Consider the following 13,838-nt stretch of genomic DNA (forward strand, 5'->3'; position numbering starts at 1 on the left):
CCTTTGCGACACTTTATCAAATGCCTTCTGGAAATCTAAGAACTGTGTGTCCACTTGTTCTCCTTAATTCATAGTACAAATTACCTCCTCAAAGAACTCCAGCATATTGGTCAAAGTTGATATCCCATTCACAAAACCATGCTGATTCTGCCTAATTACCTTAATCTTACCCAGGTACCCTTTTAAAACTTATTTAATAACAATATGTAACATTTTCCCTATGATAGGTGTTAAGCTAGCTGTCCTATAATTTCTTAATAACAGAGTTACTATCATGATCCAATCGAATAATCCTGAATCAAAGGAGATTTGGAAATATAAAACCAATTATACTAAATTTAACTTGAATTTAAAACAAATTATATCACTATCTACTTTTTTTAAGACCATAGGATGAAATTTATCAGGACCTGATCTTTTGGCAGTTCCAACAAAATCACAATCATCAGACAAGAAATACTGAGATTCTCTCTCCTATTCAATTTCAGATTTATCTTTATTTCAGGCAACTTACTTGTATGCTCTATAATGACAACAGATTCAAAATTAATTATGTCCAATTTATTTGTCATTTCTTCATTTTCCATTATTAATTCTTCTTTCTCACTTTCAATAGGACTAATGCCACCACTGATAACTCTTCTTTAAAGGTTTATATATTGACTCAATCTCATATGATTTGGCTTAGAGTCAGTTGTGTTGAGATTTTTTGGAGTGTTTGTTGCTGCGAGTTCTCTTGCCATATCTGAGCAAATTGGGCTCATTAATTACCTACCTTGTACCTTTGGTGTCTCTCTCTCACTGATTCTAACCCATTGTACTGTTCACCATTCCTAGAATAACTCACCGCTCAGCAAATATCTGTTGAAAGACTGGCATCCCCGATAAACATGCCATTTTTAAAAGGTATGCATCCAGGCAAATATTAGTAGTCCAGTGTTGCCCTGCACTGGCAATGTAATGGCACAGTAGGTATGTTGCTCACAGACATGCAATCCTATTCTCTCACTCTATTCATTGTTTAGCCACTAGGCCACACAGTGTACCTATCTTAGCCACAGCCTGTTTAAACACCTGAAATCACCACCATTCTGCCCCCAGTACCCACTGGAGATCCACACTCATCATTGTCCAGTTGGAGACATCATATACAGACAAGTAATTTGACAATTCCAAACATGAGTTTCTACTTCCAGGCAGTAAAAACAAATACAAATAAATTAATGGAGGCTGACGGTCACCCCCACAATGCAAATATGATGACCAACATCAATGTTACGTTTCATGATAGCTTAGCTTTCATCTGCTGAAACTGGGTGTGAATTAAGTTCTGTCTGGTTTATAGTTGCAGTTGAGCTGTGCCATGCATAGGAAGAGCTTTCTTCTCCCAATGTCCTCGTCTGCCTCCTTGGAAGGTAGCTTCAGTTCTCTCGGTTCCTCAACATCTATCACATTCCCATGTTGCCTGCTGTAATTGTGCAGTGCACAGTACACCAAGATGATGTGCTTCACTCTATTTGAACTACATTGAAGAACTCCCAAGGCCAGCATTCACCCCCTTTTAAGTCATTGCTACTATATTCCGCACCATTGAGGTGTCAATGTTACATCTGCAACCAAATTGCCTTTGAGCAGCATTTGAAGCCTAAGCACAATAACTCTGCACACATTGCAGATGATTGAAGAAATGCCAGGAAATTTAATACAGCTAGAATTTGCAAACAGCTGCTTAAGTACTTATCCATTCAGTATTTTAATGACCTGCTGATGTGGATCCCACATTGTCTCCCATCAAACTGACACCGTCTCCACCTGCACAGGGTGGTTTCCCAGCCATTTTCCAGTTGCAGATGGCACTAGTGAACTTTAAATGATGGCAGGAAAGGCAGCTCACCATTGATATTTCAGCACCAGTCCCATTTTGGTTGCCAGGTACACCCTCAGAGCATCCATGTCCCTTACCTCTGGTCCATCCTGTCCCAGTCTGGGTTTCATTATTCAACTAGCTGCCCTATCATTCTACCTATCCTCTTGTTTTATAAGCCAATATTTGTCTGTTCTAAACTGTTACGCTAGCTGGCCTGTTTTGTTTTCAATTAAAACTTCTACCCTGCTTATATCTCCCTCCCTGTTTGAATTTCATTCCAATACTCTAAAATTTTTCTGTAAGATTTCTTAGAAGATATATTCAACCTATTCCTTCAACATTTTAAAATTATTTGCAAATTTACTCTCATAGTTCGTGGGCGGCATGGTGGCACAGTGGTTAGCACTGCTGTCTCACAGCGCCAGAGACCTGGGTTCAATTCCTGACTCAGGCGACTGACTGTGTGGAGTTTGCACATTCTCCCCGTGTCTGCATGGGTTTGCTCCGGTTTCCTCCCACAGTCCAAAGATGTGCAGGTCAGGTGAATTGGCCATGCTAAATTAGGTAAAGGGGTAAATGTAGGGGAATGGATAGGTGGGGAGTCGGTGTGGACTTGTTGGACCGAATGGCCTGTTTCCTCACTGTAAGTAATCTAATCTAGTTTATTTTCTCTCTTTTTTTGTGGTCTTCCATTTTATTCTCATATTGAAATTGAACGGTGTCCACAAGGAAATCACATATAAATCTCTAGATAAAACAGAAAACATACCTCATGTCACCCTTCAAATAAGTCTTGTAAGTCATTTGGTTCAAGTGTAATTATCTTCACTTTAAAAGCATTCAAGGATTTTTATTGAGGAAAGAATTCCAAAGACACAAAAAAACATTCTTCTTATCTCTGCCTCAGATAGGTGACCTCTTCTTTTTTGTAAATAGTTTTATTAAAGGCCTTTTTAAACTTTTTACAAAACATCTATATACAAAAAAACAGAAAAGTAGAGGCAGTACAACAAAGTCATAATGCGATACTATTAGTAATGAATGACCTACTATTCTACCAGAACAAATGTATCTACTTAAACTAAACTACAAACAGATTGAATAAATATTAACTTCAACAAAATTCAAGTAACTTACACTAAATTATATCTCACTACTTTATTCTATCTCACTGATCACACCTCCACTGAGGCTCCCATCCCTGGGAGCGCTAGCTATTGTACCCATATTCTCTTTTTTCCCCTAGCCTCCCTCCCAGGGCACCCATACCGATTCCCACGACTATACCATGGCCCTAATTAACATTGCTGATAAGTCTGCATCAATGAATTTAAAAAGGGCCCGCTACATCTTGTAAAACTGCTGCGTTTTGTGGTGCACCATGTGTTTGAGGTAGTCTTGGGGGAGATGCTCCATCACCAGCTTACACCACTCCATAAGACCTGGTGATTCTTCCGATGCCCAATTCACTAGAATGTTCTTCCTCGCACAGTGGGTAAGAATGTTACACAATCTCGTCCCGTGTTCCCCCAGAGAGGGCAAATTTGGTAACCCCAGAAGAAATAATACCAGATCCATGTTAATTTCAATCCTCAGGATGTCCTTTAGCTCTGTTGCTATAGCACTCCAGTATCCCTGGATCTTACAACATGACCAGTAGCAATGTGTGAGAGTGCCTATACTAATTTTACATTAACTGACTAAATCACATGAGGACCTTCCCCTCAAACAAATCTCCCAGGCATAAGATTTCCTCATTCTCCCATAGCTTAAAGCCGGAGTCCATTGCCCCAGGCTTAAATCCTTGGGCTCCCACCAACAGGGTAAATGGCGAGGTCTTAGACCAATTGCCCTTGTCTTGCCTCATTTTCCTCCAGGTTTTCACCGTATTTAAAATGATTGGATTTTTACACTGCTTGGTCATGGATTTTATCTTATCCATATATAATAAATTAACGAGAGGGCATCTTGACTGTGAGGCTTCAATGTCAAGCCAAATCGACTCCAAGTCCCCCCCGTACCCAGTCACTAACATATGCTAACAGGACACTTATTTGATATTTTTTCAAATCTGGAAGATCCACCCCTCCCTCACCTTGTGAAAGCTGCAACTTAGTGAATTTAATTAGAGGGTGCCTATGGTACCAAATGAAGGACCCTAGCCAACCACTGAGCCTCCTAACACTGTTCTAGGTAGCAGCAACGGGAGCATTTTCATGGGGTATAACAGGCGTGGAAGAACATTGATTTTAATCAGGGCTATGCAGCCCAACCACGATAACGGTAACCCCTCCCACTGCTGCAAATCCTATTTTATCCTCTCCAATAGTTGTACATAGTTAGCTTTATATAGCTGGTGGAAGGAAGGGATAATAAAAATTACCAAATACAAAAAGCCTTTAGGCGACCATCTAAATGGGAACTATGTTCCATCCTTCAGATTAGGCACCTCCACTAATCCCCCTACTGGCAAGGCTTCCAATTTTGTAAAGTTGATCCTGTAACCCGTGAAACCGCTAAATAAATTAATTGTTTGAATCAGTCGAGGAACAGACTTCTCCAGATTGGCCAAGAACAAGAGGACGTCATCAGCATATAAGGTGACTTTATGTTCCCACATTCCCATCCTTAGCGCCACTATTTCAGGATCCCTCCTGATAACCTCAGCTAACGGTTCAATTGCCAAGTGGTGAGAGAGAACACCCTGTCAACTACTTCTCCCAATGTTAAAGTTATCTGACTGAGCACCGTTTGTAATGACTGCTGCTTTAGGATCATTATACAATACTGCCACCCATCTGGCAAACAGTGCGCCATACCAAACGCTCTCGGTCCCCAAACAGATATGGCCATTCTATCTGATCAAACACCTTTTCTGTGTCTAGGCAGACCACCAAACCCGGAATCAATCTCTGCTGGCATTCCTGCACTATGTTCAATACCCTCCTGATACTGTTGGAGGAGCAACGGCCTTTGACAAAACCCGTCTGATCTTCTTTTATAATATGGGGCATGACCTTTTCCAACCTCACAGCTAGCATGCTGGATAGAATTTTAAAGTCTACATTCAACAGCAAAGCACATACACGAAGCACATTCTTCGATTGCACATTATGATTTGCTTATAGAGTTCACTTGGGAATCCATCTGGCTCCGGTGCTTTGCCACCCTGGAGATGCCTTATTGCTTCCTGCACTTCCTGTACTATTATAGGCATGCTCAATAGGGAAACCTGTTCTGTATTTATACCGGGGAGGTCCAGATTCTCAAAAAAGGACTGCACTCTCACTGCGCTGTGTTTGCCCCCCACCTCCGACTGATATAGCTCTGCAAAGTATTCCCTAAATCTAATAGTGATTTTCTTCAACTCACAGGTAATCATACTAGCCTTCTCCCTAACAGATGTAATACATTGGGAAGCTTTTTTCCTCCTAGCCAAACATGCCAGATATCTACATGGCTTGTCTCCAAATTCGAACAGTCTTTGTTTAGCAAAGGAGACCTCATTTTTAGCCACTTGTGTGTACAATGAGTCGAGAGCTGCCCGGAGGACTGTGACCCACTGTAACTTGACCAAAGAGGGCCTACTATGCTTCCCAGCTATCTGCAGCCGGGCCTCCAGCATCCGTTGTTGCTCCTCCCTCTGCCTTCTTCCAGTCATGGAATATAAAATGATCAGACCTTGTAAATATGTCTTCGCAGTCTCCCAAAGTATTGCCGGACTACTGGATGTGCCAGAGGGCTCTGAACTCTCTTCTGATATATTCGACAAATTTGCTTTCTCTTAACAGAAATGGATACATGTGCTAGTGCCGTGTATCCATTCCACTACCCTTGATTTTAACATCTAAATACACTGGCTCATGATTCAAGACAGCTATATTCCCATTTAGCAAGCCAATGTTCTGTCCAAACCGTCAGTTCGCATAAAAAAACATGTCAATTCACGTATGGCACCTTTGTGGGTTGGAGTAGAACATGAAGTCTCTTCCATTAGGGTGGAGGTGCCTCCATACATCCACTAGTCCCAACTCCTCACACAGGTCCACCAACTGCTTAGATTGCGCGGGCGTACCTGCCAGGCCCTTGGCATCCTGTCAACTTCAGGATTTATTAGGCGATTAAAATCCCCTCCTATGATCATGTGGCGCACCCCAAGATTCATTAGTTTAGCCACTGCATCAATTAGAAATTTAAGAGGATGCACGACAATATTCATTTAAGATGCCATACTCTTCCCCATGTATTAGGGCTTTAAGAATGATAAACCATCCATGTTTGTCCTTAATCTGCTCCATCACTTGGAAAGGGAGGTTCCTTCTTATCAGTACAGCCACTCCTCTACTCTTAGAGCTGAAGAAGGAGAAGAATACCCTGTCATAAACCCCCTGCTGCAGTTTCAGATGCTCCTTATCAGTTAGATGCATCTCTTGCAGTAGGGCAATGCCCCTTTCCTTCCTAAGGCTTGACAACACATTCTTTCTTTCAATAGGAGAACGGCTCCCTTTTATATTCCAGGTGCACCACCTGAACAAATCACTAGCCATGGTCGTCTAGGGCAGCCCGTGGTTTCCCAAGAGGAGAATGCTCATCTGAGGCATGATGAGTTACAAAGACATTAACTCTGTGAAGTCTAAAAATTACTCCTATAAAAACTACAACTAAAAAACTAATCACCACATTTAACTGAAACAAACACCTAAATAACTCCCAATTCACTAGAGATCTTCCACCTTGCCGATAGGGGGCTATCCTCCCAATCCTACTACCATCTTAACTCCCTCCCGCTGAGGCTGTGCCCTAGCCCCGGGCAATTCACAGATTAGGAAAACCTGTTATTTACATTGTGAGAGTTAACAATGGATGCCCATCACCACCCCTCACTCCCCCCCCCCCCCCCCCCACTCATCTTAACCACAGAACTAGCCACCCCCAATACAAAATCAAAAGGACAGCAGTAAAAAAAGGGCCCTAGATAATGCCCAATCGACCAATATATCAAATAATTCCAGTTTTACAACAAGGCTGTATGTATAAAGCCAATAACCACAGATAAGAAAGGGGGAGAGAGAAGTGAAAAAAAAGGCAATAAAAAACCCATACCTTTGTCTGCAATGATTTCCCCTCCCCTCCCACCCCGAGTCAAGTCCTTCAATTCAAAGAATTCACAAAATGCCTCACCTTTTCTGCAGAGTCAAAATTATATACTGACCCCCCCCAGAGACGAAACACAACACGGCCGGGTACCTCAAGGAATATTAAATTTTCAGGTCCCTTAATTCTTTCATGACTTCATCAAATGCCCTTCTCTTCTTAAATTGGGGCTTCTGAAAAATCTTGAAAAAACATTACTTTGAGCCTTTGTACATTAAATCCTGTCAATTTCTTCCTAGTTTTCTTGCTGTTTCAACTTTTAACTTTTTAAATACAATACAGGACTATGTGGGGGCGTGGGTCCAACCCGGACCTGGGCATTGCAATCCAGTGGGCCTGCTCCACGCTCACCAAGCCCGACTCCAACTCCAACCTCAGGAACTTCGGGAGCCACCCCTCCAAGAAGCCGACAAGGTCCTCACCTTCGTTGTGTTCTGGAAGACTCTCGAGCTATAAGCTTTTTCTCCTATTATTGTTCTCTAGGTCGTCAACTTGTTTTTGAAGGACCTGAACCTAGTCTTCCAGCATTTGGATCCTTCCTCCCAAGACCTCCGCCATGGTCTCCAATGCCACGGTCCTCTCCTCCACTGCCTCCATTCTTCGGTCCAGCAGCTGGATTTCCAGCTTATTTTTTTTAACTTGGCAGATAGTGGTTCTACAGCTGCTTTTCTTGGAGTTTGGCAAACTCCAAGAGTAAATGCCGCTGTCCTGTTAGATCCAAAGGGGCTGCCACAGGAGTTTGAGCATTGGCTGCAGCCACCCCCAATGCAGTAGGGGAGTGCCCTGTCTGCTGTGCTCCTTTCGGATCCTTTCCTTTATTCAATTTCATCCTGGCCTTAAAGCAGCTCCAGATTATCAGCAAAATTTAAATTAATACTTTTTTCTCCTGGGGGTGGTTGATGGGGGGCGTGGTGGGGGCATGGTAAAGGACCACCTTGCCCGGGGGTGTGGCACAGAGTCCAGTACAGCAGATCACTCAGACCGCTGCCATCTTGGATCCAACCTCTTATTTTTAATCAGCAAACCCTAGTTCTAGATTTTCTCATAAGAGGAAACATCCTTTCTGCAGCAACTTTATCAAGACCTTTCAGGATAATATATATTTCAGCCAAATCACCTCTTACTCTTCTAACTCCAGTAAATAGTATAATTAAATTTAAAAAAAAAACAAGTCTTCGGTGTCACTTGAACACAGACCATTTGTACAGCTCATGGTGGGCGAACCGGATATTTGTCCTTTGGGTGGTTGGCTAATGATTCTGGGTTGATAAGCTAAGATCAGAAATATGACCCTTCCTCCCCTTATAGGTCTTTTAATCTTGCATACAATTACTAGCATTTTATTGAAGCAACCAAACTCAGGATGGTTATTTAGTTAGGTAGCCTCTGACTAAACTCAATATTATACACAAAATAATGAACTACATTATCAGTTTAACTTTAAAAAGTTTATTTTGAAACAATTCATTTCATATTCTATTAAGCAATTGCAATAAGGGATTTTGTAGATAAAGGGTAGAGCTTGTGTCACTCTGTAACTCTGTCTTTTCCCAGCTGGATTTAAAGTAAAACAGAAACCTCTACAAACCATTGCGTTTTTTGAAGAGTTAACGCCCATTGGGCAACTGTTGCAATTACACAATTTCAACGATCTACCAAAAAGGATGAATATAAACAGTCTATGCCTTGAAAGGATGAAAGACCCCACCTTGCATCAATTCACATCAACCCTGAAACTTTTCAAATGTTTCTACAATGGAACATTAAAACGCAATTAATTGCTTGTTTGGAAATAATGATGGCTGTTGACATAAATTAATAGAATCTCGCTAGGCTGAGCAGAGAATTTCAAGGGCTCTTTGCTAAGAAGGGGACAGGTTAAGACAATGCGTGACTGTATGAACAATGTTGCTTCACTTGATCATTTTTAGCTTGGGGAACAGTTCAATACACAATGTTGTTTGTTTGACCTAAGGAAATCTGAAATTCTTCTTAGCGTCAAAATTAAAATAGTGGAGTACTTATAGAATTGGCAAAATGCATTCTCTCTAAATTCTAAAGCACAAACCTGTTGCAGTCAAACAAGTAGTGGGAGGATAGGGTAAAGTAGTCATCTCACCCATTTTCACTTGGTCATAACAGTTCTCGTGGACAAATTTTAATCAATTCAAGTCATATATGTGTTTGGATGGATGTTGTATATAGTGGGAAAGTTTGAGTGAAACATGACGAGACTCACGATTTGCTTTGTTACTTGTAAAAATTGGTACTTAATGTTTGAAATGGAATAATTCTATCTTGAATACACATAAGGGTGAAATTGGTCTTCGACAGGAGAATGAAACAGATGACAATGAATTGGTAGCCAGCTGTACACCTTCTTCAATATTCTTCTCCATTTAAATAGTTTGACCTTGTCCCTTTCCCTGACTGCTTGAAATGAAGTTAAGCCTCAGTTTCTTTGGATAATTGTCACCCATATGAACAACATTAACATAATTCTGAACTCATTTAACTCAACAAATGCACAAAGAAATAGTGAAATAATTTTCGAAACAACTGCCCAAAGAGTCTCTAATTTTCTAAGTGCAGCAAGAAAACTATACTTTCAGAAAACTGGGAATTCAGAAAACCAAATGCAGAATCGAGTCAAGCATGGAAGAAAATTTAGCAATATATTTTTATAACTACTTCAAATGTGTTTTTCATACAGTTTACACTTTTGTACTGAGCACAGTCCTGTTTATTTAAATCTATAAATCGGTCATTATTGTTTCAAGTAATCCGTTTTGCAATCTGTAGGGAGCTTGAAACTTCATGCATTAGCTTCGTGTTTCTTTACAAAGGAAAGGAATTCATCAACATCATCAGGTGATCCCATTATGAGTGGAACCCGTTGATGAAGAGACTCTGGCTTCACATCAAGTACTGGCTGGGTTCCTGTTGTGGCTTTTCCACCAGCCTGTTCCATTATAAAGGCCATTGGGTTGCATTCGTACAGAAGACGAAGCTGTGGTTAACAAACAACACATTTAAATTATTTATTAAAACATTTACCAGAACACTAACATCAATTATTCTAATATGTAGCAGTGAGCTTGAAGCATATCATTAAGTTCAACCAGTAGATAATAAGTGAGTCAGGTTATTCCTGGGAAATGCTAGTATACTCAGGGTACATGAAAGATTTGGAGCAGGAGCAGGGCATTGAGGTAATTGAGTCTATTTACCATTCAATTAAGACTAAGGAAGATTTATATTGCAATTAAATTTGCACACCTTAGTTCACTATTCATCGACACCTTTTGCCTAATAAAAAAACCTGTCTACATTCATATCCGGATACCCAAAATCAACAACCGCGGCCTTGCCTTTGACATTGGCAAATAATATTATTGATTCGTTTGTGTCTTCAGTAACACAAACTGCCATCCTTTACTTGAACAGAAACTTCAAGAAAACTACCTCCTCCAGCAGTTCTTGACTTTCGCATGTTGTACATCTCATTCATATTACAGCAATGCTGATGAAGTCAGAGCTACTATTTGTGGCGAGTTAAAATGGCTCTATGATATATAAGCCACAACTGAAAACCGAGTGTTGTAATCAGAGAGCGGAGTATGAATGACTGTTCTCACATCAAGGCAGCATTTGATGGGAATGTGGAATCGAGGAGCCCTAGCAGGGTAGATTTCAATGGGAATCAGTGGAAAACTCTCCACTGGTCGGAGTCATACCAAGCACAAAGGAAGACAACTGTGGTTGTACAGCTAGTTAATTGGCCAGTGTCCTGGTAATGGAAGGGAATGTTCAGCCAGGATTCCTAATTCTGCTAAAAAAAAACAAAAGAGCTGAGGATGCTGGAACAGAAGCAGAAATTGCTGAAAAATCTCTTTAGGTCTGGCAGCAACTGTGGAGAGAACTCAGAGTTAATGTTTTGGGTCCACTGACCCTTCTTCAGGAGCAGAATGGGGTGGTGGGAGGGTGGAGAGTAAACGATAGGTGGCGAAAGAAAGAGAGAAAAACAGTTGGACAAACAAAGGAGTGGTTACAGGTCAGTCTGGGTGGAGGATGCTGAATAGCTACTAATGTGAACAATTAATGGGGTAGTGTGTGTTAACAGGAGAAAGAGAGGACTGCAGATGCTGGAGATCAGAGCTGAAAATGTGTTGCTGGAAAAGTGCAGCAGGTCAGGCAGCATCCAAGGAGCACGAGAATCGACGTTTTGGGCATGAGCCCTTCTTCAGGAAGGAGATGTGGCTGTGGTAGCGAGTCTGTTTGAGAACGTGGCTGAAGAAGGGCTCATGCCCGAAACGTCGATTGTCCTGCTCCTTGGATGCTGCCTGACCTGCTGTGCTTTTCCAGCAACACATTTTCAGTGTGTGTTAACAACTCACTGGTAGTAGGGGCAGGCATGGGGAAAAATGTTGAAGCCCTAAAATTGTTGAACTCGGTATTAAATCCTGAATGCTGCAGCGTCCCCAAGCTGAACATGAGGTGATATTCTTCCAGCATGTGCTGAGCTTTGCTGGAGCACTGCAGCAAGCCTGAGATAGAAATGTTGGCATGGAACAGGATGGTGTGTTGAAGTGGCAAGCAACTGGAAGCTCAGGGTCTTTTTTGCAGACAGAACATAAGTGTTCTACACAGTGGTCACTCATGCACATGGATAGCAGTGAATTGAGGGATGCGTAGGTTAAGCTATTTTATCTTACATTAGGATTAATCCTCAGCACAACATCGTGGGCCAAAGGGCCTATTCTGTGCTGTACATTTTTCTGTTCTATGTTCTATATGCGCTTCGTTTCCCAATGTAGGGGAGACCACACTGTGAGCAGCGAAAGCAGTAGACTAAATCAAGTGAAGTACAGTAAAGCACTGCTTCACCTGCAATTTGTGTTCAGGAACTTGGATAGTGAGGAGACAAGTGCTACAAAATCTGCAATTGCAGGGGAAGATGCTGTGGGGTGTGCAGACACGTTGGGAGTGAAGGAGTGACTAGGATGTCCCAGAGGGAATGGTCCTTGCAGAAGGCTGATAAGGAAGGGGGCAGAGAGGGGAATATGTGACTGGTGGTGGCATACTGCTAGACATGGCAAAAATGGCATCCAATGATCCTCTGGATATAGATTTTGGTGGACAGTAGGTATGGACAAGGGCAAGGAGGGCCTTTCACTGTCATGGGAGGGAAAAGAGGCAATGAGGACTGAAATGCAGAAGATTTGTTGAACCTGGCTGAGGGCTGTGGAGAATCCTCGGCTGAAGAAGGACATTTCAGAAGCCCCCTGCTCATAGCCTATCTCTGGAAATGGAAACAGTGGGAGGGGAGGAGCCAGAGATGGTCCAGGTGAATGTGAGAGCAGGATGGAAATTGGAATTGAAATGGATAAACGTTACCAATTCTGGACAAGAGAACTGATGATGTCATCAATATACCAGAGAAAGACTTGTGATTGGGGGCAGGAATAGGACTGGAACAAGTAATGTTCCACATACCCCACAAAGAGACAGGCAAAACTGGAGACCATGCAGGTACTCATGGCTACCCCTCTGATCTGAAGACAGAAAGGAGCTAAAAGAGAAGTTGAACAGGGTGATGAAGAACTCAATCAGGTGGAAGAGAGTGCTGATTGAGGTGATGGTTCGAGACTTCTTTTCCAGAAAGCAGTGGACAGCCCTGAGACCATCCTGGTGGCAATGGATGTGTAAAGGGAATGCACATCCATAGTGAAGAGGAAGCAGCTGGAGCCCACAAATTGGAAATCCTGAAACTGATGTGAAATATCAGAGGAAAAGTGGGAAGGGACTAGACAAGAGGAGACAAAATTGAGTCAAGGTAGGAAGAGATGAGTTCTGTGGGGCAGGAGCAGGCAGAAACAACAGGCCTCCTGTGCAGTCATATTTGTGGATTTTGGGAGGAGGTAGAGGGTTTGGGAGACTATGAGCTTGGAGGCAGTGAACGGGAGATTCCAGATGAAATAAGTGGACACAATGGTATGATGTTCTAAGGTCCAAGGGAGGTAGGAGGAGGTATCTGAGAGCTGACATTCAGCCTCTGCAATGTAGAGGAAAGTATACCAGAAAAACAGCAGCACCACCCTTGTCAGCAGGTTTAATCACAAATCAGGGTTAGATCTAAGAGTATGGAGTGCAGTCAGTTCAGGTTGAAATAAGTGAGGGTGGGGGGGGGGAACAGGGGGTTGGCAGAGAAATTGAGGCGATCAAAGTCACGTCGACACGTTTCAATGAACAGGTCAAGTACAGCTAAAAGGCCAGAGGGAGGAGTTCAAGTGGAGGGAGAGTGTTGCAGGTGGGTGAAGGTCTTGGGATGGGGAGACTCCATGACATGATGTTGAACTCTCTTTGCATCGCCTTTGCCTCCATGGCATTCTTTTGGACAAAAAGAGCAAATTACTGCAGATGCTGGAATCTGTACTGAAAACAAAAAACAAGAGTCCTCTCTCCAAGGAAGATGCTAACTACATGATGCAATAAATGTTTGTGTTTACAAGCCATATAAAACACAAACATAAGAATGTCCAATTACAACAAGTGAAAATGTACCTTTCCTTTTGGGCTTTTCTTGTTGGCAGGATACATGAAGATACCTCCATATTTTAATGTACGATGAACATCTGCCACCATAGACCCTACATATCTTGAACTGTATGGAGCAGTACCATCCTGCACAAAGAAAGGATGACGTATGTGAATGCAGTTAACTCAAAAAATAGTGAAACACTAAATTCTACTTCATTGTAAGTGTCCATCCTGTAATTTTTTTCCCATTTTTCACCAAAAGGCAATAGCTTTTCAG

At 42.0% G+C, this 13,838-nt stretch overlaps 1 protein-coding gene across 1 annotated transcript in view; it reads right to left on the minus strand.

Annotated features, from left to right (window-relative positions):
* Positions 1-8,447: 8,447 nt before the first annotated feature.
* Positions 8,448-13,838, minus strand: part of LOC140486861 (fructose-1,6-bisphosphatase isozyme 2-like) — a 58,058-nt gene continuing 52,667 nt past the window's right edge. The window contains exons 6-7 of the mRNA XM_072585914.1: positions 13,586-13,705; positions 8,448-10,031 (exon numbers count right to left, since the gene is read on the minus strand). Coding sequence (XP_072442015.1) covers positions 9,837-10,031; positions 13,586-13,705 — 315 coding nt within the window. The 3' untranslated portion in view covers positions 8,448-9,836. The remainder of the gene's footprint in view (positions 10,032-13,585; positions 13,706-13,838) is intronic.

This window comes from Chiloscyllium punctatum, chromosome 2 (assembly GCF_047496795.1).
Source record: "Chiloscyllium punctatum isolate Juve2018m chromosome 2, sChiPun1.3, whole genome shotgun sequence".
In the NCBI taxonomy this organism is placed as follows: domain Eukaryota; kingdom Metazoa; phylum Chordata; class Chondrichthyes; order Orectolobiformes; family Hemiscylliidae; genus Chiloscyllium; species Chiloscyllium punctatum.